The following is a 25802-nucleotide window of genomic DNA, read 5'->3' as shown; positions in this document are numbered from 1 at the left end:
TTTCCATCATCTGGGCTTGCAGCTTTGTAGAAACTTGCTAGTATCACATGGGTTTGGCCAACTAACATTGCTCCTGTCTTGCTCTTGCAGGTGCATGGGAGAATGGTAGCGGGACCGTAAGATCATGCTCTACACAATGACATGTTGGCTTCCAGTCCTGGGCCTCCATTTGATTCTCCTAAACACAGCCCGGGTGGCCGCCTGCCCAGCACGCTGTGAGTGTGCCCCTCAGATCAAGTCCGTGGTGTGTCATCGCAAGCGTCTCACCTCCATCCCTGAAGGGATCCCCACCGAGACTAAGATCCTGGAGCTCAACAAGAACCGGATCCGCTGCCTGAACCCCGGGGACCTGTCCCCTTACCCTTTGCTGGAGGAGCTCGATTTCAGCGAGAACATCATCACCAATGTGGAGCCAGGAGCCTTCAGCAACCTCTTCAACCTACAGACCTTGCGGCTGCGAGGCAACCAGCTCAAGCTGATCCCGCCTGGGGTCTTCACCAAGCTGGCCAACCTCACCCTCTTGGATATCAGTGAAAACAAAATCGTCATCCTGCTGGACTACATGTTCCAAGACCTGAGGAACCTGAAGAACCTGGAGGTGGGAGACAATGACTTGGTGTACATCTCCCAAAGGGCTTTCTCTGGCCTACTGGGACTGGAGCAGCTGACCATAGAGAAATGCAACCTGACAGCCATCTCTGCAGAATCCCTTTCCTACCTCCAAAACCTGGAGGTCCTTCGGCTCCGACACCTCAGCATTGCTTCGCTGGAGGACCAGAACTTCAAGAAGCTCTACAATCTTTTGCGGCTGGAGATTGACAACTGGCCACTGCTGGAGGACATCTCACCCACCAGCTTCCAAGGACTGAATCTCACATCTCTGTCCATCACGTACACCAACATCACGGCCGTGCCCACAGCTGCGTTGAGGAACCTTGTGTACCTCAGGTACCTGAACTTGTCGTACAACCCCATCAACACGGTGCTGAAGGGCTCCTTCAAGGACCTCATTAGGCTTCAAGAGCTTCACATCGTGGGCGCTCTCTTGGTCTTGGTGGAGCCTCAAGCGTTCTCTGGCTTGAGGCAAATCCGCCTCCTCAACCTCTCCAACAATTTCCTCACAACCCTGGAGGAGAGCACCTTCCACTCTGTGAACACCCTGGAGACCCTGCGTGTGGACAGGAACCCATTGGCCTGCGATTGCCGCCTCCTCTGGATACTACAGCGCCGAAAGACACTCAACTTCGATGGGCAGCAGCCCATGTGCTCCTCGCCGCCAGAGATCCAGGGCAATGCCCTGCGTGACTTCCCAGACTCCATACTGTTTGAGTACTTCACCTGCCAAAAGCCCAAAATAAGGGACCGAAAGCTGCAGCACATAACGGCCCGCGAGGGGCAGCCCGTCTCCTTCCTCTGCCGAGCCGACGGCGAGCCCGTCCCCTCCATTGTCTGGGTCTCGCCTCAGCACAGGATGATCACGACCAAAAGCACAGGGCGAGCAACAGTCCTCCCTGGGGGCACACTAGAAATCCGATTTGCCCAAGTCCAAGACAGCGGCACGTACATATGCATCGCTAGCAATGCGGGGGGCAACGACACCTACTTCGCCACCCTGACGGTGAAGGGGCACCCAGCTGACAGCTCTTTGTATGCAAACCGGACTTTGTACCTCAGCGAGTTCAACGACACCTTCCACAACGACACGCAGGTCTTCTTAAAGTTTACACTGGACCTCAAAACCATCTTGGTGTCCACTGCCATGGGCTGCATCACCTTCCTGGGCGTGGTGCTCTTCTGCTTCCTGCTCCTCTTTGTCTGGAGCCGGGGTCGGGGGCAACACAAGAACAACTTCTCCGTGGAGTACTCCTTCCGCAAAGTGGATGGTCCCACCACCACCACCGGGCAGGGAGGAGCCAGGAAGTTCAACATGAAGATGATCTGAGTGCCTCTGGGAGAGGGTAATTGCTTGTCCACCGCTGCCAGCCACCAACGTGGCCAGCCCAGGATGGGGAGGGGGGAGGGAGGCATCGGAGCATCCTTTGTTTTCCAGCGACGGCTTCATTTCCTCAGGCGGGTCCTTCTCCCGAGGACCGAGGCAGCAGGACTCGCAGAGGGACCCGCTTCTGCTGGGACACTGGCTCAGGTCCACACAAGGGCTCAGAAGCAAATGGGAAGAAGTGATTCACTTCCCCGGCCTTGCCACAAACCTGGACTGAGCACCGCCGGAGGTCCAGGTGCCTGCTCCTGCAACTTAGCTCCTTTTCTGAGCGCACCCCATTCTCCGTGAGCTCATGGACCCCCACACCTCCTCGCCGGAGAGGGCAGAAGGGGCTTGAGGAGGTGCCCCCCCCCCAGCCCCACGGCTGTGGAGGCCTCCTGATGTAGCTGACATTTTTTTGTATCAACTATGCATTTCTCCGACGGCAAGGCGAGCAGCATTGGGGCCTGGAGAACCTGCTTCCCTTTTTTTTAAGAGACAATCTTGGACCCTTTCTCGGTTGTTGTTTTATGGCTCATTTTTAAATGTTTTTTTTAACGAATTTCCAACTGAAGTCTTCCTGTGCAACCATGGACATGGGCACAGCGGGGAGAGGGCTGCTGCCATGCCAGCCCACGCACTGGCCTGGGAAGCTAGAGCAGGCGCGGGGCCGCACCGGGGAGTTGCTGTGCCTTGGAAGAGTTCTTTCTAGCATTTTTAAAAAGGGGCATCTGTGAATACAAGCAATAATAGCCCGACTCTGCAGTTCCTCCCAGGCGCACGGTTCTGTGCAAATGTCAGCGCCATGACGTGGCTCTGTCCTGCATTACATGAGAGGGTTCAGGTGCCAGAAGCGAAAAGAAATGAGGCAACAGCCACGGGGTCTAGAGTCAGTAGGAAGAGATGTAGCTGGGGGAGAGGGACAGGCCAGGTCTCCAAGCCCCCACCATGTGCTGACCCAGCGCTCGTGTATTGTCAAGAGGGGCCTGGCAGTCCGTCCCCCAAGCTACATCCAGCTCACCCATGCCCTTGCAGGGGCCACCAGCTGCTGGGCCCCTGACAGGTACCGGCACAGCGGAGGCAGATTAAGGAGGGTTGGATCAAACCTGTGTCTCAGGGGGGTGAAGGAAATCCCTGCTTCCAACAACCGCTGGGTATTGAGAGGGTCTCATGGCCGCTGGCCTCTCTGCTCTCCCCACTCTCATCATTCCCCCTCCTTCCCCAGAAGGGCTTTCTCAGCAACGGCAGCTCAAAGCCTCGTGCTAAGCAGAGCGGACCCTGCCTGGCCCGAGTTGGATCTCGTGATGTGAAGCGAGAGGCTGGAGCTGGTTCAGTAAAACTCACGCTGCCTATAGCCAAGCGCTGCTCTGCTCCAGGAGAGCAGAGCCCACTAGGCTGGGCCTGGAAGGGAGCAACGGAGCAGGGTGGAGCTGCAGCTCTTCTCCCCATCAGCGGCTGAAGTTTGCCCTACCGGCGAGGGAAGAGTTATGGGATCCCCATTCCTGCTCCTTGCAGCGAAGCAGGGAGAGATGCGGGGTGGAGCCAAGCCTACAGCCCCCCATCCCGAGATGACGGGGAATGTTCTGTCCGGCAGTGAATCAAACTGGCCATCTGATTGCACGTGTATTGTCATGGCAAGCATGTGTGTAAATTAGGCGAGCATTTACACTTGCACTAACGTGCGTGCAGAGTTGGGGGGCAGTCCGGAGAGCTGGGCCAGCGTAGAGGGAACCCTTGTGAACCAAAAGAGTGGTGCAGGTCGCAAAAGCAAGGATGACCCTGGGCAGGACAGAGAGCCCGACCCCTCAAGAAAGGGGTCCCTTCCCCCTGACTCGGCATCTCCGATTCCTTTGCATGAAGGCAGTCTCTGCTTCGCCCAGCCAGCACCGTGCTTGTTTTTCAAGGTCTGCAGGGCCCGTGGAGACCCTCTAGACAGTGGAAAAACAGGGCCAGATGGTCTTGTGCCTCTGGGGCAGTAATAAGGTTGGAAAATAAACAGATACTTCACCAAATGTCAAAGCAAAGGCTCCCGCCCTCCTCTCGCCCAAGGCCCCCACAGAGGAACAAGAAGAGAGCCCTCCAGCACAGCAAGTTCACCCCGCTTTGGCCATCTCCATCAGCCCTGCTGCCCGCTGTCACCGAGGGAACAGAGGTCTGGTACGTGTGTGTGTGTGCGCGCGCGCGTGCGTGCGTGCGTGCGTGCGTGTGTGCGAGACCATGCGTGCATGTGCACTTATGCATGTGTGTGCATATGCTTGCTCATGTGTGCCTGTGCATGCATGTGTGTGTGCGTGCATGCGCGCACGCACTTGTACATCCCCAGCAACTAATAATAGCTCTTGTTGATGATACATTTGTGCCACAACATTTTCTGTTAACAAATTAAGCAGCTGTCTGGTGGAGCTGAAGTGAAAACATTGATCGTGTCAGACCAAGACAGTCCATATGGCGGGAGATTATTTTTCTAAGAGGAAGACGGGGCAGGGCAGGCAGGGAAGCAAGCGAACCTCCTGCGTGGGAGCGACTGGGCTCGCTGGTTCTGGCCAGACAGTGTGGTGGAGGTGGAGGTTGGCACTCATGCATTTAGTCACGACTGCACCGGCTCCCTCCTGCCCCTGGGACCGTGTTTCTGTACAGTGCAGCTGGCTCGTCGGGTCCCTCCCATCAGGAGCAGTCTTCGGCCACCTGCCTTCTCATTAGCCTCCCCGTTCCTTGTGGTAAGCAGAGCTGGCAGGCTCTCCATCACTGCAGCACACTGATCCCATACCCCGCACCCAGAATTGGACGCTAGTTGGGTGCTTCTCGTTAAGTAGGATTGGCATGTTGTTTGTTGTAGCCACGATGAGCCACGACATATGCAAGCAGCAAACAGGGCATTTTTTTTCAGGGGGCGATATCTTTAATTGGGCCAGCTGATGAGGTGGGAGAGATGTTAGACAAGGATTCGGGCCCAAGCTACCCTTCCTCCGTTCTGCTGTCTGCTTCCTTTCCGGGCCTGCAGAAAGATGCTGGAAGCTTCAATAATAACAGTTCTCCCAGCTTTTACTGGACCAATTGACTAGCCATCACTGCTATGAAGAGGGTTGAGAAGGCAATGCCATCTAGCGGTGAAGAACTTGCTGCGAGCATCACCTTTAACTTGAGCGGCAGGATGCAGGGATGAATGGGGTCTCTCTGCCACTGCCCGGACTCAGTGGCCACAACGGGCAGCGCAGAGTACATGGAAACAGGGTCTTTGCTTAACCAGTTTTGGGAAAGTACAGGCCTCCTCTGCCTGTGGCACCACGATCTGCACAGTGAGGGATAGCGCATGTGGATCTGAGGCTTCCCCAGGGCACAGGGCAGCAGGGGCAGGAGGCAAAGGGCCCATTTCTATGCACAGCAAATGCCATTAGCAACAAGGAGCACGGGGGTAGCCACTGGAGTCAAGAGGAGGCCACTTTGTGCCCAGAGTCCAGGTCAGAAAGACACTTGCCCATGTAACACTTGGCAGTGCCTCCCTGCAGAACAGCCACTATCCACAGTCCCCGTCCAGACCAGATCTGGCCCCCAGGCTTCTGCCCTGCACAGCCAACGTTGCCTCGCTGTTCGGAGGAGCTGCAGCACTGGCTCTTTGCCTGTTTCTAAAAGCCTAGTATTTTCCCCCCCCTTATTTATCTTGCCCTTAGAGGCCACATTTCCAACCTGGGCTGTTCTCCCTGAGGCCATGCTGCAGCCCCAGGACCACAGAGACTGTGGATAGCAATGGAGCTGGAAGTTTACTATACCTAGCAGCAGCACCCTCAAAGACACTGCACTGCCCTGGGCAGGCCATGTCCTAAACCCAGTACTCCAGGCAAACTAATTAGAACAGCTCAGTGACCAGGCCGATTAGCCTGCCCTGTGCTAATTAGCCTGCTGCAGAGCTATCCTGTGCCCGGAGTAGCACAGCGTGAGAAGGCACCATGGCTGGACACGACAAGTTTACTGCATGGATGCCCTCAGTTCCCCTGGCTGCTGCACTTGCAGCTTGCCAATGCATCTGGCCTACATGCCGACCACATGGAAAGGTATGGCCCTGCAGTACGAGCGTGCACAGCCGAGTCAGGAGCCCTACGGTCTTGCTGGCAGCCTTGACCCCTTCCCTCTCTCTGTATCCACACAACTGCAGCACCTCTTAAGATGACCACAGGCAGAAGCATCTCTTGCCCAATTCCTGATACATTTCTTCTTTGAGGCTGTGGGAGAGGAGCAAAGGCCTTGGCTGCTCAGTGGCAAAGCAGAGCGGGTCTCCTTGAGGCAGGACCTGAGCTGATACTTGTCATTGTGATGAGGATGCTGATGCTTGGCCCCACAAATGGTGTTAGAAAAGCCCATGAGAAATTGGAAGCATAAATATCAGTGCAAATTAACCCGCGTGCTTGGAACGCTGGATCCCAAGCATTGCCCTCTCCCCAGCGACTCTCCTGCACCCAAGTTCATTGCCAGGCGCAGCACATCCTCCATTCCCCTCCCAGTGTCTCCTGCATGCCGCCACCCTAAGCTGTGGGCTTCCTTTCTTCCTTCCTGAATAGCCCTGTGGTCACTTCTGCCCCAGCAAGGGACTGGAGGTCAGGAAGGGAGCCAGTCCTCAAGCAAATATCTGGACAAAGAATTGGATGCACAGGCTGCTTATGCAGATAGCAGCAGGGGGGTCTGTGGGGCTGCATCCTTCCCCCGTGCCTGCCTCAGGGACTGGTGCAGGGGCATCATGCTCCTAAAGGAGCAAAAAAACAACTGTCACCCCCTCCTGCCTGCTGCACAGCCCTGGGAGGCCACAGATCCCAGCTCCATCAGACATGAAATGCACTGGCACATGGGCATCTTCCCTTCAGGGGCTGCCCCTGGCATCAGCCACTGTACTGGGCTGTTCCCACAGCTCTGCTCAGCAGGAGCATTAGCCCAAGTGGCCTGGTGCCTCTTAGCATGTGGAGCATGGAGGGGTCATACTTGGCTGTCAGCACTGCGATGTGGTACCTGATGAAGTGGGCTCTTCCTGCCTTGATAGAGCCTTGAGACCTGCCCAAACCATGGGCTAGTGTTTTAGCCAGGTGCAGAGGTCACCTGGGACAGTGAAGGGACTCCTGGACCAGTTCCCCCTGCCTGCACCTCTGACGTGGCTCTACACATATAGCCCCAACGGCCCAATCTCGGACAGCAGCATCCAGGCCCCAGCATCTCTCTAAGGCCCATGTCCTCGAGACATGGGCCCTAGAAGCAAACAGACATGGGTCTGACTCCCGCTTGTACGTTAACCTTCAGATCCACGTAGGCCAGATGCTGTACGAAGAGACAAGCACCGAGAATGGCAGAGTGAAACGGGCCTGTGCTCGGGGCTGTGATCGTGGTCCACATCCCTGCTGCATATCTTCAGCTGGTCACTGATATCACACCATCCCTCTCCTCTCCCTTGCCATGTGGCAAGAAGCAGGGCTAATTGCTATCCATTGCTGAAGATGCCAACATTTCTGCCCTCGGACTTCCAGCCTGGGAGCTTCTTCCTTTGTTTTCACCCTGTCCCATCACTGCCTCTGCCTTGGACCCATGCCCCTGAGCACGCTGAGTTGATCCTGCCCCCACCCTTCTTCCGAGCTATGCATGCCATTGTCTCCAGAGTCCCTACAGTGTCATCTCTACAGCAAGTCCTTGTTCAGTGTCTGGTTTTGTCTTTAATTCTCGGGGGGAGGGGGGAGGCATGAAAATGGAGGAGCTGGGAGTTTCCCGCCAGCTCCTGCAGAAGGGTTTCTCAGCCCAGAACATGCGCATTTTTATATGTAAGAAGCATGTGAAATATAGCTGGGGGAAAAACCAGCGCTGGCTCCTGTGTCATTTCCTTCCCCCCAACAAGAGGGACGGGGCAGCACGGGGTTTACAATCCCCAGAGGATGGAGGGAGCCCCTTTCTGGTGAGGCTGCTCTGCAGTGAGGGCTGCACTCTACCCCAGCTCTGCTCGCGTGACCCGGGGTGATGGAGGAGGGCTGGGCCCGGCCTGCTTAATCAGGAGCAATGTCATGAGCTTTGCCCCAGGCCACAAGGGAAGAGGGCAACAGCCGCAAGGACTCTGCGGAGACCCTTAATCTGCACCACCTTGGGCCTGCCCCCAGGGAGGCGTTCGCCCGCCAGCAGCAGGCGAGGTCACACAGCCCCTCACTGGGGCAGAGAAGAGAGCCTGGGGATGGGCCTGCTGCTTGGGGGCTCTCCACGGTAGTCTCAACCTCATACCCCGGGGGGCTTCTTGGACCATTAGGATTGAGGACAAGGCGAGGCACTATCTATCTGCTGTAGCCCCTGCTGTCAGCCTGGCGTCCCTGCATTCACCCGGTAAAACAAAACAGCAGTCCCACCCCCGCAACAGGCTAGGCTAAGGATTGAGTTACTCGGCGGGCGGCGGCTGCGTTAGGTAGCAAAGGCTCCTGCAAACCTTCCCCACGCTCCCCCGTCTGTCTGCAGCCACCTGCTGCCTCATCTCATACACAGCCAGCTCTCTGCAGCGGTGTCCGTACAGCACCTTGCACACTGTCCCAGGACCAGCGCTCCTTAGTGAAACATAATGAGGAATGCTAAGAAATGAAAGCGAGTTCAAACCCAGCGTGATGCTGCACGCACCCTGCACCTACAGACAGCCCCGGCCCCAAAGAGCAGGCAGCCTAAGAGCCTGCCAACATGGGACACAGGGAGCAGTCCAGGCGAAGAGAGAGATTTTAATGTGGATTCATCAGCCCCGTGTAGACACGCTTATTCAGAAGTCAAGCAGCCTTAATTCAATTGAGGCTAATTCTCCTTGGAGATGAAGGAACAGAAATTGAATCAAGATTGTTTTAATGGCGAATAAAAGTGTCTGCACAGGGGCTTAATAACGGTTAGCTAATCTACTTTCAAAGTTACTTCAGATGCACGTTCCCGAGGACCCCCTGCAGACCAGCCCTGAGCAGAGCTCTTGACTTTGCCCCTCGCTGATGGGAAAGGGACAAGAAATAACGAGCACTCAGAACTTAGCCCGTTGGTCATTACGTGGGGCGTGCAAGTCTTTTAGCGAGAGCACGAGGACAAGTTAATAGGCATAATTTACATTAGGGTTGCAGCTCTGCTCCCTTCCCAACGTGAATTGATGGGCTACTGAATCGCTATTGATTGCGGTGGCGGGGGGGGTTGCTTGCCGGCGATTTTAAAATTCTTAATAGAGTCTGCTACAAAACACCCACTGAAGAGGAATCAATTGCTGATTAATAACTAATAAATGATTAATGCATGTGTGTTAACACACTGCCACTGCTATTAATCTATTATTAATTATTAATGCCGCATTTATAAATATTGCCTTATAAATAGCACCATGCTTAGGCTTTTCCTCAGCCCCAGGGAAAGTGGGAGGTCAATAAAGAGCTAGCCACATACACAGTCCTACCCTTCTCTTCTCAGCTCTTGCTTTTCAGTGCTGCCTCTGCTGTCAGCTGTAGCCCAGGTAGCGGGAGAGTCAGGCTGGCAGGCAGGCCCCTACTTAGCGTGCCTGCCCTGCAGCCACCTCCCTATCACCTGTTTCTAGACCTCAGGCCCCATCCAGCCCAAGTACAGAGATGCTGCCTGGGCTCAGGTCTTAAGGTGCCTCCCAAGTCTCACCGCAGAAGCAGATCTCCCTCTTCCGGAAGCCGATCGGAGCTAGGAACCATCCGACAAGTTCCCCATTGAAGAGAAACTCCCACAACAGCACCCGAGCTCCTGGTCCGTGGGCCTGTCACCCAATCTGCCTTGACCGGTGGAGCAGAGTCCCAGCTCCTTGGCTGCAGCGTGCATGGCGCACTTCATGCCAGCACGTTGCCAATGCAATAGCCCACCTGCCTGGGGTACACTGCAGGGTCCAAACCAGCGGCAGCCAGTCCGCACAATGCATTCTGGGATGCAAGGGTTCGCTTAAGCTGGTCCGTGCTTGTGCTTACCAGCTGTACCTCCCCACGGCAGGCTGTAGCATCCAGTCCCTCTGCGCAGGCTCCAGTGCGTGCATCAGACTCCAGCCCGCTGAATTCACGCCCCGAGTCCCCATTCCCAGTCATGGCAGTGTGTGAACCCAGGCAGGCTGCGGGAGTGCAGGGTGGCCATGCTGATGGGCAGCTGAAGAAAGCATTTCCCAATTGCGGTCCCCACAGCGGGGCTGCACAAGTCTCCTGGGTTCCCAGGTGCCAGAGAGGTAGCAGAGGGCAGATACTGTGGACCCACGTCCGTGTGTTCGCATGTGGGCAGCGCTCGACGGCTGCTGTAACCCACTGTGGTGGATGTATGCTTTTCACCAAACCTATTTTAGCTCCCGGACATCGTGGGAACCATCTCGTTGCCTGGGTGCATCCAGCCTCTGGCAGTTCACGTCCTAACCAACCCCAACCTCCAGCAGCACAACTCGGAGCCAAGACACAGCCACGGCTGGCTAGGAAAGCGGGCATCAGGCTCTATCAGCATTAGCCCCGGCTCTACCAGATGCTCCACAAACTCAGCTGAGCGCCATGCTGGGACTGCCTCACTCCGTCCCCGCCAGAAGAAAACCAGGCCCAGCAGCACCCAGCACTACAGCTGACAAGGGGTGGGGGAAGGCCAAGAGGGCAGCAGGAACAACTGGGAGAGGAGAGGCAGATCCTGCAGCGCCATGGCATGGGAAACAGGGTTCTGGCTCCCTACTGCATCCCTTGCCCCTCTCACAACATCACCAAGGTGGACAGGGAAGGGTTTATTGAAGAGCTGTCAGCACCTTGCCGCTCGCTCCATGGATTTCAAGTGGATGGGCCATGGCATATGGTCACCTGAGCCTGGGCTTGCACCCATGGGCCCTCTGCATCCTCCTTCCTCCTCATGCCCCCCGCTTCTGCCCTCAAAGCCTCATATGCAAACGGAGCCAAGAATCCCCTATGCCATGCTACAGGTCCAAAGCCTGTAAGACAAGGGTGCTACCAACACACCACTGCTTACCAATTGAATAACTCTGCCATTGCATTTGCCCAGATGATCCTCAGAAGAGAACTATACCCTGTGGGTGGCAGGGGGACTTCAAGGCCGGTGCAACCGGCGCCCTGCCCACCTGTCTAGGGCAGTTTGCCCACCTGACTCTCCTGCCGTGTCTTTGATGCAACTGAGAAGTAGTTGTTCCTAGACAGGAGGCTGCCCATTTAATGCCCTGATGCCAAGGGCATAATGCACAGCACTGTATTGCCCCAACACCATGTCCCACGCCTTGCAGATGGCATTATGATGCGGCTCCAGCCCTACTATATTACCAACTGAACATTTGGACCCCGACCTGGATCCCTCCTACTCAAGTGGCCTAACCTCTGCCATCATCCTGGCCTGCAAACTCCCTAGAGCCCTTTCCCTCTCAGCAGTGGCCACCTCCAGGACCTTTGGCTCGCAAGTCCAGGCCTCCTGTCGAAGCCAGTCGGGACTCCAGGCCTCTAGCTTCTGGCCATCCCTTGTGGTTGGCATCCTTGCCTTTTGACCGTTCTGGTCCTGGCCCCAGCGTGGGCCGGTCAAGGTTATCGAGCAGCTAGTGCTGTCTCCCATACGGGTCCACCTTCTCGGGCCTCTCCAAATGCTGTCCCCGCTCTCTGAGCTCGTGGACCGCACAGTGACTCTGGACCCCTCCTGGACCCGCTCTTCCACCCCCGCTGGGCTCACTCTTTCTCTGCCCTTCACTGGGCCTCTACTCCAGCCCCCGCTATGCACAGTCCCTCAGGCCCACCACCAGCAGCCCCATCACACCATCCAACCCCAGCAGGGTGTAGTTTTAGGTCATGCCCTGGGACCGGGAACCTCCTCCATCCCCATAGTCCCTACCTTTGACCTCCAGGCTGCTCTGGGAGCAGCAGTACTCCAGCCTGGAGATGTTCACCCTTCAGCTCCCCAGTTGCAACTGGCAGCCCTGCTCCTTAGGTCTGGTCTTGTACCCTGGCTGCCTAGCCCTACACCAATCAGGCTACCATGTGACCTCCTGATTGGGTCTGCTACCAGTAAGGCCCCTGCACCACGCACTCAGCAGTCACCATCCCACCTTTCCCCACCCTGAGCTTCCTCCAATGACCCATCCTCATCCCAGCCCTCCCCAGCGGTCCCCAGTATGCGGCAGGGCACCAGATGACAAGGACAACTGCTTCCCAAGTCGGTGTCCTTGGCAGAGCTCTGACCCACTGATGCCTCCCAGCGGAGCTGAGCTCCCTGGGTCCCTGGCCACCCAGTGGGTAGATCTCCCTAGTGATCCCACCTCCTCATCAGCCCGCAATGGTGCGTGAGGAGGTTGCTGGAGTAGCTCAGGGCAGCCAACTCCCATTAAGCCCTATTGATCCTGCAGACTGGAAAAAAACAGCCTTTTCACCCTTCCCTATTGATCCTGGGATCACAGGCTCCTCTTCTCCTCTCATCTGCATATTCATGAAGCCAGGCTGGAGGTTTGCCGGATTCAGAGGCGCAGGTGGGTCCTTGCCGAGTGTCCCAAAGGACGGCACAGAGGCCACATTGAGCGCCAAGCGTTATCGCTCTGGCCAAGTCCCCGTTTGGGAATGCAGCAGTAGCTGTCGAGACCCGTTGCGGCGTTTGCTGCAGGGAGCCGTTGCTGCCCCGTCTGAAGGAACTAGCCCCGTCGCCACATTAGAGATGGGGGAGCTGAGGCAAAACCAGGGGGACCCAAGCCACACAGCGAGGCAATGGCAGAAGAGAAGGACTCGGCAGGGGTCCCGTCTCCCTGTGCCTGGTTCTCACTGCTTTGCCTCACCGTTGGAGCTAGTGTGGCCTGCTCCCTTGCTTGAGCACGTCATTAGAAAAGCCTCAGACTGGGATGAGTTAACGCACAGGGACCCCCCAGGCCCAGGGAAGGCGGACCTGGTTAAGGGGCAGGATGGCCTAGGATAGGAGAGACGGGCCTGGGAAATGCACAGGGAGCCCCTGTGGTCTATCTGCCCTCTGCTTAGCAAAGCACGTCCTCCCTTGAATCCCCCATTGCACAGTTTGCAGGATTTCGAGCCTCTCCAATGCCAAAGCAAGCCAAGGGTGTGATGTTAATTGGATCTCTCCCCTGGCCTGCTCCAGGCGCCAGCTTCTGTCCCACCCCACTTGCACAGCTGCCTGCTGCTGGGCCTCTAGGCCTGGTTTGCCAAGCAGCTCTTGGATGGTGTTGTTCTTTCCCTCCACTCCCATCTCGTTGTCCTCCCCCAAGGGGCAGGTGCAGGCAGCTGCAGAACCGACTGTCCCTTGCTTTGAGCTCCTGGTTAGATCTCTTGGCTGCCAGACTCCCTTATTCCCCCAGCCTCCGAGAGGAAACCATACAGGTTCCCCCATTATATGGCGTCATAGGAGACTTCCTGGCTGCTCAAAAGTAAGGGCTGATGGGGTGACCTGATTCCCCAAATAGATGCACCTGGGAACTGACCCCTTCCCCAAGCTCCCAGGGATCCAGGGAGTCAGAAACAACAGGCTGCTCTTCCCCGCTTTGTCAAGAGAAACTGCCCATCCAAGCACTGGAGGACAAAGCATCGCCCACCCACGTACCCCGGGGCTCTAAAATCTTTTTGGGACCCTTAATATTTCGCCCTGACATGGGCTTTCTCCATATTCCCCAGCCTCCGGTATCCTCCTCGGCCCCAACCCAGTAGATGTGGGAGATGAACAAGGAGTCACTTCTGCTGTCCCGGATTCCTCCATCCCAGCCCACACATCTCCTCTCCATGCAGCACCAGGTCATATCAAGTGCTGGGGTAAGCAGGAGGGTAAAGCAGAGCGCAGCCAGCTGAGTAAGAGAAGATGGGAAGGGCAAAGCCCCCCCAGCCTCCTGCATATTTGGGAGGTTCACGCAGAGGCAGGCATCTGCAGAGGCTTCAGGTAGGGAATAAAGGCAAAACGAGTGGTTAATGCTGCCCTCTGCCGGAAAGAAGAGGCACCCATGAGAGCAAAAGTACAAAGGTTTTTTACTATTCCCCCTGTGCTGCCCCCATACATCTCTGGTCTGAAGCCCAGCCCGGGCACTACTCAGTCCTGGAGCTGTGCTAGGGACAGGGTCATATACCCCACAGTGCCAAGAAGGTGATTGATACCACTGGAAAGGGCAGATTCCTCATTAGACACACACACACACACACACACACTCTTCTGGCCTTGGAAAGGCCTCTGGATTTCAAGCCAGTGCATAGCAAAGCCCCATTGTAGCAGCCTGAATATCCCCCCGTGCCGACGTTATTCTCAGAGCCTGGCGACCTCACCCAGGGCACCGAACAAGGCAGGCAGAGTCCAAACTGCAAATGCCTTCACAAGCTCTTTCATCGTGGGTTGACAAGCTGCACAGCCAGCTGCACAGCCCAGCAAATGGGGAGAGGTGGGAGGGTCGAGGAGAGCGGGGGAGCAGCTGTTGGCTGAAAAAGAGGGGGCAGCTTCATTACCCTCTGCTTGGTCATTTCCTGCATCCTCCTATCGTCACACCATGACAGCACGGTGAATCAGTGATGTGTCACTTAGCCCCATGGGGTCAGCCCACCTCATCCGGGAGGCGCCTGGGACTCCTGGGATAGGACCGGCTCTAACTCCACTCCCTTGAGAGCTCTCAGCCAGGGGGCAAAGGGCAGCAGTGGGGCAAATGTACCCGATGCCTAATGTTCACATCTAAAACCTTCCAGACCCGAATGTCTACAAAGCTAGGAGAGGCTCTGAGCTCCTGAGCGTCTAGCTGAGCTCATCACTAAGCGTTGCTAAAAATGTACCAATGTCTCATAAAGCTCCAGTGACAACACTGCCACGGCTTCTGCAAACAGCGCACCCTCTCTGCTCAACATCTTCTCTCCCCCCACACCCAGGCCTCACTACCGCCGTGTTGCAACAGAAAGCTAATCACCATTGCAGTCTACATGTAGATCCTGGATGGCACCATCCCGGTGAGTGGGGTTTTAGTAGGAGCTAGGTCACAACCACCATCTCCTCCTGCTCAAAGAGGCTGGAGCAGCCGTTGCAGGACGCTGACCCACATAAGCGAGCATCAAGGGTGCTTTGAATCGTGGAGACCCACAGACCTTCTGAACGGCCCTTCAGTTCCAGCGCTGCACTTTTCTCAGCCGCTCAAAGCAATGAGGTCACTCAGAGAAACGGCAATAACGGGCCTCGATGCTATAGATAACCCGCCATTCTGCGCAGAGCGAGGTGATGAAGAGGCTCCCCAGCAGCACAGTATTAAAATAATAGCCAAAAAAATACGACAATTAGAAAATGCAATTTTCCAGCGGGTGCCTTTAAAGGTCTTATCTCCCACCGGGAGGCAAACCAATTTCCTTATAAATTAAAAATAATTCAGCTCGCTGGAAGTTTACTGCTTCAGTTCCCCAAATCCCCAGCTTGGATGGGTTAGGGAAGCCGCAAAAGCCTGCATGCACCTCTGGTCTGGTCTGATCGCTGGTCAGAGCCCAGCCCCGCTCAGCAGCGGCTATGAGCGGTTATTACTATAGGATAGCTGGTGCAAAATAAGCTGGTGGTTCTCAAGCCTGTCCTTTCTGGGCTGCTGTCGGCATCTCAAAATGTGAAAATCCATTGCTGTGGCAATCCCCAGTTGCCCCGCAAAGGGTACGGCTCCTGCCCGTATGTCACAAAGCCGGTGTGTAGGTTTCTATTTCAATCATGGGTGAACTTGAACTTCAATTAATGGCTGAGAAAGCTCCCAGCCTACACCCGAGTCACCCGCACAGTTCTTTTGACAAAGCCAGGGAAAATATATTATGACAGCCCTGATATTTGAGGCAAAAAAAGGCCAGAAAAATCCCTCAGGCCGTCTTCATATAAACCCACCAAGGAATTCATCACTGGTTCAGGTATGCAGGTTGCAGCCGTATCGGTCTAGAGGAAAAGGCAGTCAGGACTCATAGCACAGATGGTATCTTTTATTAGACCAACCATATTTTTGCAACAACAACAAAATTATTTAATTGCAACCTTTTGGGCACAAACACCCTTCCTCAGGCACTGGAGAAAAGACTAAGAGTTCTCCCGGGTAGAAATGAAGGTTCATATTTCATAGGATTTCACAGAGGAGTTGAGAGATGGAAAACTCCTCCGGGCAGGCAGCTCATAGCTGGTCTGGAGCCTCTCACCTCCTGTGAGGATCTGCGATGATGCAGATTACCTTGAAACAAAGGCAGGAGCAGGATCTCAAGTTTCCGGTGGTCACTGGTTGAAGTGGCTTGTGCTCCCTTCCCCAGGCCTCTTGGGCCCAGCTCAGCTCCAGTACAGCCCTGCCCATAACGAGACGCTGGCTCCTATTTCCCCCTCTTCGATATGCTCCCCAGCTGGCCCTGCCTGGCCAGTACACCCCGCTCAGGGGCTCCCCATTGAGCAGGTGGCTCCACGTTGCAAAGCTCCCAGGAGGGAGCCCAGGCAGCTGCACAGGGTGGGGGCTGGGGGGCAACCCTAAATCCAGCCTCTAATTTCCCCCTGCAATTTCCTTGGGAACAGACCATAGTTGGGGGTTTTTAAGGAACTTTCTTTAGAGCCCTTTTCTCCCCAGTAGGACGCCTCCTCCCAAAAGGGGATGGGAACAAAACCACCGCTGCTTCAGATAAGGAACAAAGAGAGAAACCCGAGCGGTTTCCCCGCTAACGAGTCCCCATCTGGGAGAGCTCTGGCATCGTTGTCCCCTGGGGAGTTTCTGGTGCCTTCATCTGATACCGGTGGCCACTGTCAATATGTTCTGGACCAGATGGCACCCAGATCTGAGCTCCAGAGGTCTTCCCTGATCCCTGGGTGAGTAGAGAGATGAGAGTTGTAACCCTCCCTGCAGCCCTGTACCTGCCTCCATTGAACCAAGAGCCTCAGGACACTTCTCTAGCCTTTTCCCTGCATGGAAGCCAAAACCAATGCTCAACCCCTTTCCCTTGCTCATCTGGGAGAGCCGACATCCACGCCCCTCGGAAAGGGGAATCCTTTAGGAAGGGCGCTGCTAGGCATCAGACCAGAGAAAGGGAAAATGAAGAGTTAAAAGGAGCATGGCAGAGGTAGAGAATGCATCACAGCCCAGCCCAGCATCAGCTACGAGCTCTAGGCAGCCCTTTTCTTATTTTCCTGCTAATGTTTAATCCAGCGAGGGCCATCAACCTCCCAAAGCCCCTTTGGAAAGGCAGCTGAGTGTCACCTCGTGGCGATATGCACTGGATTGGGACTCCAGAGACCTGCTCCAGGCTCAGCTCTGATGTTAAAAATTAGTCCAAGGCTCTAATCTTCCCTTTCGGGGAAAAAAGAAATAATAATGCTCTTGCGTACGGGAGGCTGCAAGGGTGACAGCATTACTGTCTACAGGGCTTTTGGGAATAGCTTAGTTTTTATAGCCAGGGAATATGAGGCCAGCAACTCGTTCACACTCTTGGGGAACAGCTGGGATGGGAGCACAGGCTGCCCCCACAACACGCTGCCTTTGGAGGGTGCCTGTAGCATGCGGCAACAGGTTACCAGTGCTGGAACAGGCTGCCCAAGACCCAGCTAGACAAAGCCTTGGCTGGGATGATCTAGATGGGGTGGTCCTGCTTCAAGTAGGTGGTTGGACTAGATGTGACCTCCAACCCTCATTTTCTGTGACTCTGCGCGTGCCGTAAATCCCTGCCCGAGGGAACAGGAGAGGCTGCTTGGCTTGCCAGGAGTCCCAGGTTGTTCTAAAGAAGAGGGGGAGGCAGCTCAACCCGAGCACAACTAACTTGAGCTGGCAGGTGTGTGGGAAGGGAGTGAGAGGGAGCCATGTCTGAAAGATCACTGTCAAACCCATTAATAAGCTAGAGCTTGGGGAGCTGGAGCCCAGGCAGGCACGGATGTGAAGGGACGTGCGACTGCTGTCTCACACCGGCGCTCACTCAATCCACCTCCCACGGCACCCCTCTGCTCATTATTCATCACCTCCTGGTGAGCAAAGCTGATGAGACACCACTATGCTTTGCAGGCCCTGGCTCACAGGGAGAAACTAGCTGGACCACAAGTCACCAAAGGGGTGACAGGGCCAGGGGAGAGCCAGGCAAGGAGGGGAAATATTTTGGAAGAGACCTGAGCCCATCCGAGTGGATGTCCTCACCCCCCTTGGATTGCTGTGGCAAATCAAAAGATACGAGTAAAAGGAGAGATCCTATTTCACTGCGATTATGCAGAATAATCCATCATTTGAAGATTTATCATGTAGTAATCTCCTAGTGCTTCCCTCTAAACAAACTACGTTTTACAACCGTGACGTGCTATTTTACAGATGCATTTCAAAAAGGTAATTTGAACAAAATAAATGTGTTTCTTCATTGTGCTCCTTTTTTTTTTTTTAGCAGACCACTTTTTTAAAGCAATTCCAAAATATGAATTTGAAGAAGAAGTGGTGGGTGCCCCCCTTTCACTTTTGTAATCAGAACAGTTGATCTATCGTATTTAATATTTGGTTTACATTTAGCAACCATGCTATTATGGAGTTTCCGTTTGGAGGGTTAATTCTGCAAAATGCTTTAAATTGGACCAATTTAGAAAGAAATTTAGCTATTATCTGAAGTGCTAGTGTACACCGTCTTTGCTTTCAGATAATGGTACAGTTTGTTTAAACATGAAGCCACTATTGCAAAACATTTTAGACAGCTATTTTCTGTAGACAGCTATTTTCTGTTCAAGATGCAGACGTGAAAACCTCGCATCTATTAAAAAAAAAAAAAAAAAAAAAAACACACACCACGCTTTCAGGTATAAAATCATAACATTTCTAATCCCGAACAATGGGCAAACAAACAACACCAATGTGATACCTCTCTTGCCATATTTTATCATCTCAAGGGTTTGGAAAAATCGCCAGCTTTAATCTTTTGTGGGTCATGTAATATCTCTAAAGCCTCTTAAATTACTATTCCATGAATGAAGTCCCACCTGAACGACTTTGTAACATCAATAATTGAATGGTCATCTGATTAAATTAAGCTTCTTCATTGCTCTGTAATATCTTGGATTACTAATTGCAGGATGTCACACAAGTGCTCTAAACTAATATATTACTTACACTGGCGTTCCTTGATTTTTGTGCTTTTGTTCCCAGGCATACAGAGATATCTGAATGTCACCATCACAACTACAGCCAAGCAACCAAGAGGGGACACACCATTCTCCATAAATACATCAGGGAAATGCACAGGAGGAAGGGAGGGAGCAGAGGCTCTTTAAGCAAAGGGAACTGCTGGCACAAGAATAAGTAGTTTCATTTGGCCATGAATACATAGAGCCGGGATATGTAGAGACGGTCTTTATGCTTCAGAGCAACGAGGTCCTGGGACAACCTTCCACTAGGAACAGCTGGGCAGACAGATGAAGATGGAGATAAATATGAATATACTAGTGAACCCACACTTTGCTGCAGAAGATTAATTTGATTGTTTTATAACCTTTTGTCATAATCATCATCATCTTCACTTTATGGTTTATGCATCATTGCCTGTTCCAACGTCAAAAGCTTTCAGACCGTCATTTCCACCGGCTTTCTTCCCTTGTAGACTGATACTGAAATTTTTGACATAGGTGAGCTGCCAACCCCACCCCCCCTGCAGTACCATTAATCTGTAAGACTAGACCAGTGCCCCTTTTGCCGATGTTTTCACAGGTCCCTGAAGACCTCATGGCACTTTAACAATGTCATGAACGTTAATAGATGCACTGTACCTGGGATCCAGACAACAGTGAATCTTGAGCAAAGCATTGACTGAACGGCCCTTCATCGTTATATCACCATGAATTGCACGCAGGCCGACAGATCTGGCCTCTGGAATAAGAGATGTAATTTATATAGACGCTATGGGGCCTGCAATAGGTGGGGCCTGGACTTGATGCCCCAGTCCCTCTGCTCCATGCTCCTGAAGAAGCATAATTCAGGAGGCTGCTAGTCGGCACCTCTTTGACCTCTGGGCAATCTTAAACATCACTGAAGCCAATGAGCATCCCAGACACATTTCATAACAAAATGATTAAGTGGTCCCGAGTTAAGGAGTAATGAAACAATGGAAGCTAGTGCTCAGGAAGGGCACGAGGTTAGAGCTAAGCCACGTGATAGAAAGGGTTGCTTTGGCATTAACTGCAAACGCAGGGGTTGGACCACCGATCGGTGGAGCTGTAAGGGCTCTCCCAAGCCCAAGTGAAAGGTCCCTGCTTCCACTGACGTCAAGGGCAAAAGTTGCACCCAAGACTATGTCTATGTTTGGCGAAAAGCCTTTCTAGGCAGCTAGCATAGAGATCTCTCTCTTACAAGTCCCCTTAGTGCACATGGCATCTCTTCTGGCCGAGCAAAGGCCTCTGGAGCTCTTTTATTAGGAAAGCCTTGGAGTACCGCACAAGTTTGAAGACTCACGGTGGCTTCCCTGTGAGCTCGTGGCAGCAGCTTCACACAACGGCAGTCCCCAGGGGCTCATCTTGAAAACTGGTTCCAGTTTCTCCATGCATTGTAGCTCGTCACTGGCAGGGACACAACTTCACCTTGCTTCTTCGGCAAAGCTATTAGATAGGAAGACAGGCTATGGGGGGCGTGGAAAAGAGGGCACGGAGGGAGATTATCCTGCAAGTTGCTGAATAATTTCACCAGCCAGGCTTTATTCTGCCTGCATTCACCCATGCCTCCTGCGTGCAATGACTCGGTTGCAAACTTAATAAAGAAAGAGCTGGGAGTAGCATCAACATATTTCCAGTCTGCTGTGTTTTGTTGCCTCCTCGGTAGCAGACAGCTATTATCTTGCTGCTTATCTATCAGTCTGACTTCTTATTTAATACAGTCTTGAGCAGATTCAGGCTGCTTTCTTACTTGAAACTGCACAGCAGATTTAGGAATCAATCAACGGGTAGCTAGCACAGGACTCAGAAAAGGGAAAAACAATAAATCAGCTGAGACACTTCCATATATTCTTCACCAACACTCAGCAGTCACTACCACAAACCTGTCCTAAAGCAAGTCGTTATTGTGATCCATTTCTGGGCACCATTTATTTCCCTCTGGCCTCACAGAAGCTCTCCCCATAATAGCCTCCCTAATATTTCCCTTTTTTCCCTTGTTATGAACCCCCTCTGCAGAGATGCATCTACCACGGCTCCATTTGCCTTTATCATGCAGCTTTAATTCTTACATTTCCAGGGACCTTACCATGTTCCTTCCCACCTCACAATGGTGACCTGCCCCAGATGATCTCCAGAGGCCCCTTCAAGCCCTTCTTTTCTATGATTATCATTAAACACTCTCTCATATCCCATCTCTTTGTTAGCAGCTGATGATGGACTCCAACTTCACTTTTAGTCCCGGGTGCACGCGGCTTCTTGAATATCACATGGAATGACACGGGTATTTTTCTTTGTCAGACCAATAGGAATCACTGTGGCCATAACGCTCTGAGGATCCTCAATACAGCTCAATCTAGAAAGGCATATGAGACTCTAGGAAAGTTCCTGGAAACAATGCAGAGATATGGGGAAATGCTCAGGAGAACAGGTGCTTCCAGTGGAAGCTCTTCCACAGGTGTCCAGCAACACAAGAACATCCCATCTTTTGGAGAAAATCCCATCTTTAGAAAAATCTCATCTTTTGCTACTGTCCTCTCTCGCCACCAGTCACACACCACCCCTCTGGAGAAGATGCAAGAGAAACACGTACCACACCACGCACTTAGGGAAGAGTTGCCGTCATCCTCGTGTGAATGTTCCCTTTCCTGTCACTGTTGCAACTAGCCTGCAAGCTATTAAAGTCTATGGGTTGGGGGGGGGTTTTAATGAAGGGCACACATTTCAGCTGGTGCAACGGAGCTATGACGGTTGACATCAGCTAAGCCTCTGCCCCAAGGCGCCGTGCATTTTGTAGGTCAGTTAGATTATTCTTCAGCTTCAGCACAGCATTTCACTGCTCCTTCACTCTCGCATCATTCAACCACCATAAAAATAGCCAGAGTACTACCCCACCCCCTGAAAGACCTGAATTCGTCTTACGCACATGCCTGTGCAGAAGTGCTCCACGGGAATCAGAGCCTCCATTGTCAGCAGGGACACTGGAACTGAATGGGACATTATTGAAGAATGCTGGTCCTAAATTTAGGTTGTCGAGAGGGGAGAAAAGAAGCAAAGTACAAAACCTCCTAGGAATAGAAGTGTTTCCTTAAAGTCTTCATCTTACATTTCTAAAATCAAATCCAACCAAATGCATTAAAAATAGCTCACCGCAATACCAAAAAACCTAAACTATAGCAGGATCAAGCTAGCACAGAACCAGAGAAGCTAAAACTAACTAGCACTAACCACACTATTTCTGTTGCCTAAACGGTGAAGTGCAAATAGGGGGGAAAAGGTGCTTTTCTGTTTAAATGCCTACATTATCTCTAATCATGGCATTATTTCTTATCATCGTAAAAGAAACGATAGCAATATTTGGCATCAGTATTTCTTCAAAAGTCCATCTTTTTCCTTTTCTTCTGCGTCTCGAAGCTCCCCCCAAATCCATCTTCGTGGTACCACATTCCCCTTCCCTGCTAATCTTGTAATTTTTTTTTTAATGGGCCCCACTTTACCTTGACGGTAACATTATTCGTTAAGAAATATGACACACGTAATAAATGTACTGTTGTTTAAAACAGTTTGCTGTACAGCCATTAATATAAATAACTTATCTGAATGAGGGAAATTTACTGACTCTGTAGCTGAACACCATCAATAAGATCAGGATCCTGCTGAATCTTAAAGACTACCCATTTATATTCTTTATTTTTACAACATTATAGCCCCAGATTAGGTGTCCAAGGAGAAATATAAAAGGCACGCTCCACTGCTCTACAGTGATGATTAATTACAATACCGTCCTGAGTCAAACCCACAGCTAAGACCCAAGTACAGCTGGGGAGGAATGCTTCAAAAAGCAAACAGGAAACAGCATTCAAAACGGCTTGCAAAGCTACTCTGTAGGTGACCCATCCAATTGCTATTAGTATTAAGGGCAAGGGAAATCGGCTCCAGTCACACCACCGGGAGCAGGATCAAACCCTTACACGGGCTGGGGAGTCCGACTAGCCAGACATAGTCCATACCCAAAATTGCATCGACTTTGAGCCCCGTTGCAACTCTGATTTTAATGCATTAGGTAGACATCTGGTTAAGCAAGCAGTGGGCAGAAAGTAACACCAAAAGGTGCTCAAGGCTCTGGGTTTGTGCACAAAAGTCCAGCCGGAAAAGCTCATTGTTTTGCTGCTCTCCGTTGTTTTGAGGAATTAAGTCCTGATGATAGGGGCTGAACTGACAGCTCTCAGGACAGACGGACTCTATCCCCGGGCCAGGGAGAGAAGAGAGAGCAGTAACGCCAGCTCCATCACGCATCATCATGCCAATACACTGCATATACCACTGAGAGACCAAGTGGAGCTGTGCTTTTACTGGCGTCAGACCTGTTTATCCTTGGCTCTGCATTGAGTTACCAGCTGAGAGCAATGTAAAGCAGGTATATGCACCTGTCTTGGATGAATAACACCGATTATGCCCTCTCAAACAAAAGTATTTTGAATGCAGGATGGATTTGAAATGGCCTTGAGCTTACCCATGTAAGCCACAGCAGCCCTAGCATATGGGCTAGAATAGATACTCCACTAATAGACACTGTGCAAGTGCCCTAAGCAGCTTCCTTCCTGGTGTTATTTATCCGATGCGTGCCCCGAAGTCCTACAAGAAAAGCAGGCATCTGGATTTTTCCCAAAGCTAGTGATCAAGGACTTGATGGTCTGTTGAGGTCCCTTCCGATCCCAGCATCTATGAGTCTATTAATTTCATAGCTTAATTTAATACTCAGACAACAACTAACAGAGCCTCAGACCAGTTTTCCAAGCACCAACAAAGAACCCCATTTCTGTGCACGTTCATGTTCAGGGTCGGATGGACTGCACAGCCCTGGTGCGTCTCTCTGACCTAAAACAGATCCTCAATTTTCTATATAAACCTTGAGGTCCAATCCTGCAATTCTGCACTTCCCTGTTGAGATGCTGAACACTTCCAGACCCTCAGAGGGATTTGTATTTGGAAACTCGACTCATGTCATGTGAACTGGGACAGGCAATACAATCCATCCTCTTATCAGGACATTTCTGCATTAACGCATTGCTGCGGCAGGAAGTGGGAGATTCAAACTGAAACTTCAGAGGTTGTGCGTGTCCTTGCTTTCAGGGCCAAGTTACAGTCTGGAGAGAAGGTGCGAGTGCTTGGGGCAAAATGTTCAGGATTTAGTTATTTCATGCTGATCAGGCTGTCTGCGCCTGGAAACCCTGCACTCTATAAATAGTGAAAGCCCAAATGTGTTCGTGACCACTGGGGCTCACTGGCGCCCATAGGGCAGGGGCATGGCAACAGCTTCCTGGGAGCCGAGCGGCACAGGGACACTGCCGCGTGACAAATATTGCACAGCTCTCCCATTAGTGCGGTTGCCAGCTTACAAATAAGCCGCAGCTCAGTAAATGCTGTTCCCCTCATTATTTACACAGAGCGATTCATTTTGCTCACCTCACTACACCCATCGTGGAAATCTAGCCAAAACACAGCATGCAGGATGATTGGGAATTATAATCTGGGATGGTAATATTTTATTAGCGCGTTAGCCTTAAATCACTAGAGCAAGGAGGAAAGGTGGCGATGCCCAGACAGCTGCTGTTTGGACTACAGGGCAGGATGTAGCTCATTTCGGCTATTAGCAAGGGAGCCCGTGCTAAAGCAAGCACACATACTGGGAGATGCTGGCTTCTGGGGCAAAATGAATGGGCCTCTCCAGCAACTCCATTGATTTTGCTGGAGGCATTAGCATTAGAATTTGGCTGAGCTGCTAATGTCTGCGTGCCAATCCCTTCTTGTCTGCCATCAGCTGACGGCCCTTCCTCATCATTCAATTTGGTTATGGAGAGCAGCTGGCACAGAGCTACATGGCACCCATCCGCTGTTCAGAAGGGTTTGAGGGTATCGCCCAAGTGACTGCATCGATGGGCCTAGACCAGAGGTTCCCAAACTTTTCCTTATTGTGTACCCATGTCTAAAAAAACTTACCAGCTCCCCGTGTTCCCCTACCAGCATGTTTTATATTTTATCCCCTTAAAAGCCAATTATCATAATAAAAATTATTTCTGCCATTACAGTTTCCCCCAGAGATGATTTGCATACCCCCAGGGGTATGTGTACAATATTTTGGGAACCCCAGATCTAAACTAGACGGATCAATCTGTCCTGCCTCCTTCACCACCCAGTGCCAGATGTTTCCAAGACCAGCGGAAAACCCTCCTCCTAACGCATGCAGTCAGCTGGCCCGGGCTGGACAAGGAGTGCAGTCTGAATGGAGAGAGAAGTGGAGACTGTATAGGGAGATAATGAGTAAAAGGGGGTACGGTGAAAGCCTTCACAATGCAATACTGAGAAGGGAGTTGGATTTATGGTCTCGCAGATCAAGAACTAGAGAAGTCAATGAGGAAGCTGAATTAAACTCAAAAGAGAGAGGTTGTTTTTCACACAGTCTGCGAAGCCTGTGGAACTAATTACCACAAGCTGTCACCGAGGCCAAGCATTTAGCAGAAAAGTATTGAACTGGGATCTGGAAAATACAGATAGTCATTTATACAGGTGGGATGTTTTATGTTTGGAAGGACCATCTATCCGTGCGCTTCAGGGCACCAGCCAACCATAACTAAGGGGACAGGAAGAAACTCTCTCTGTAGTCTGCATCAAACTCCATCTTCAGGGTTTCGGGAATCTATTTTGAGCTCCTTGTTACCAGCCCCTGCCAGAAACAGGCTAGTGGGTGAGATGGGATCTGCCTCGCCAGATC

General features: G+C 52.4%; 1 protein-coding gene across 2 annotated transcripts in view; it reads left to right on the top strand.

Annotated features, from left to right (window-relative positions):
* LINGO3 (leucine rich repeat and Ig domain containing 3) overlaps positions 1–18319 on the top strand; it is an 89109-nt gene extending 70790 nt beyond the window's left edge. The window contains exons 3-5 of one of the 2 annotated variants that reach the window (XR_002105045.1): positions 91–3599; positions 15826–15833; positions 18307–18319. Coding sequence is in view for 1 of the 2 variants with exons in the window: in XM_019557065.1 (XP_019412610.1) it covers positions 125–1942 (1818 nt within the window). In the remaining variant the exon portion in view is untranslated. Of the gene's footprint in view, positions 1–90; positions 4209–15825; positions 15834–18306 lie in introns of those variants that run through there. The other variant, XM_019557065.1, reaches the window with a different exon arrangement.
* The last annotated feature ends 7483 nt before the right edge of the window (positions 18320–25802 follow it).

Source organism: Crocodylus porosus, unplaced genomic scaffold (genome assembly GCF_001723895.1).
Source record: "Crocodylus porosus isolate Cpor-Errol unplaced genomic scaffold, CroPor_comp1, whole genome shotgun sequence".
Lineage (NCBI taxonomy): Eukaryota > Metazoa > Chordata > Crocodylia > Crocodylidae > Crocodylus > Crocodylus porosus.
The sequence above is the reverse complement of the archived record's forward strand: the minus strand, read 5'-3'. Positions and strand labels throughout refer to the sequence as shown.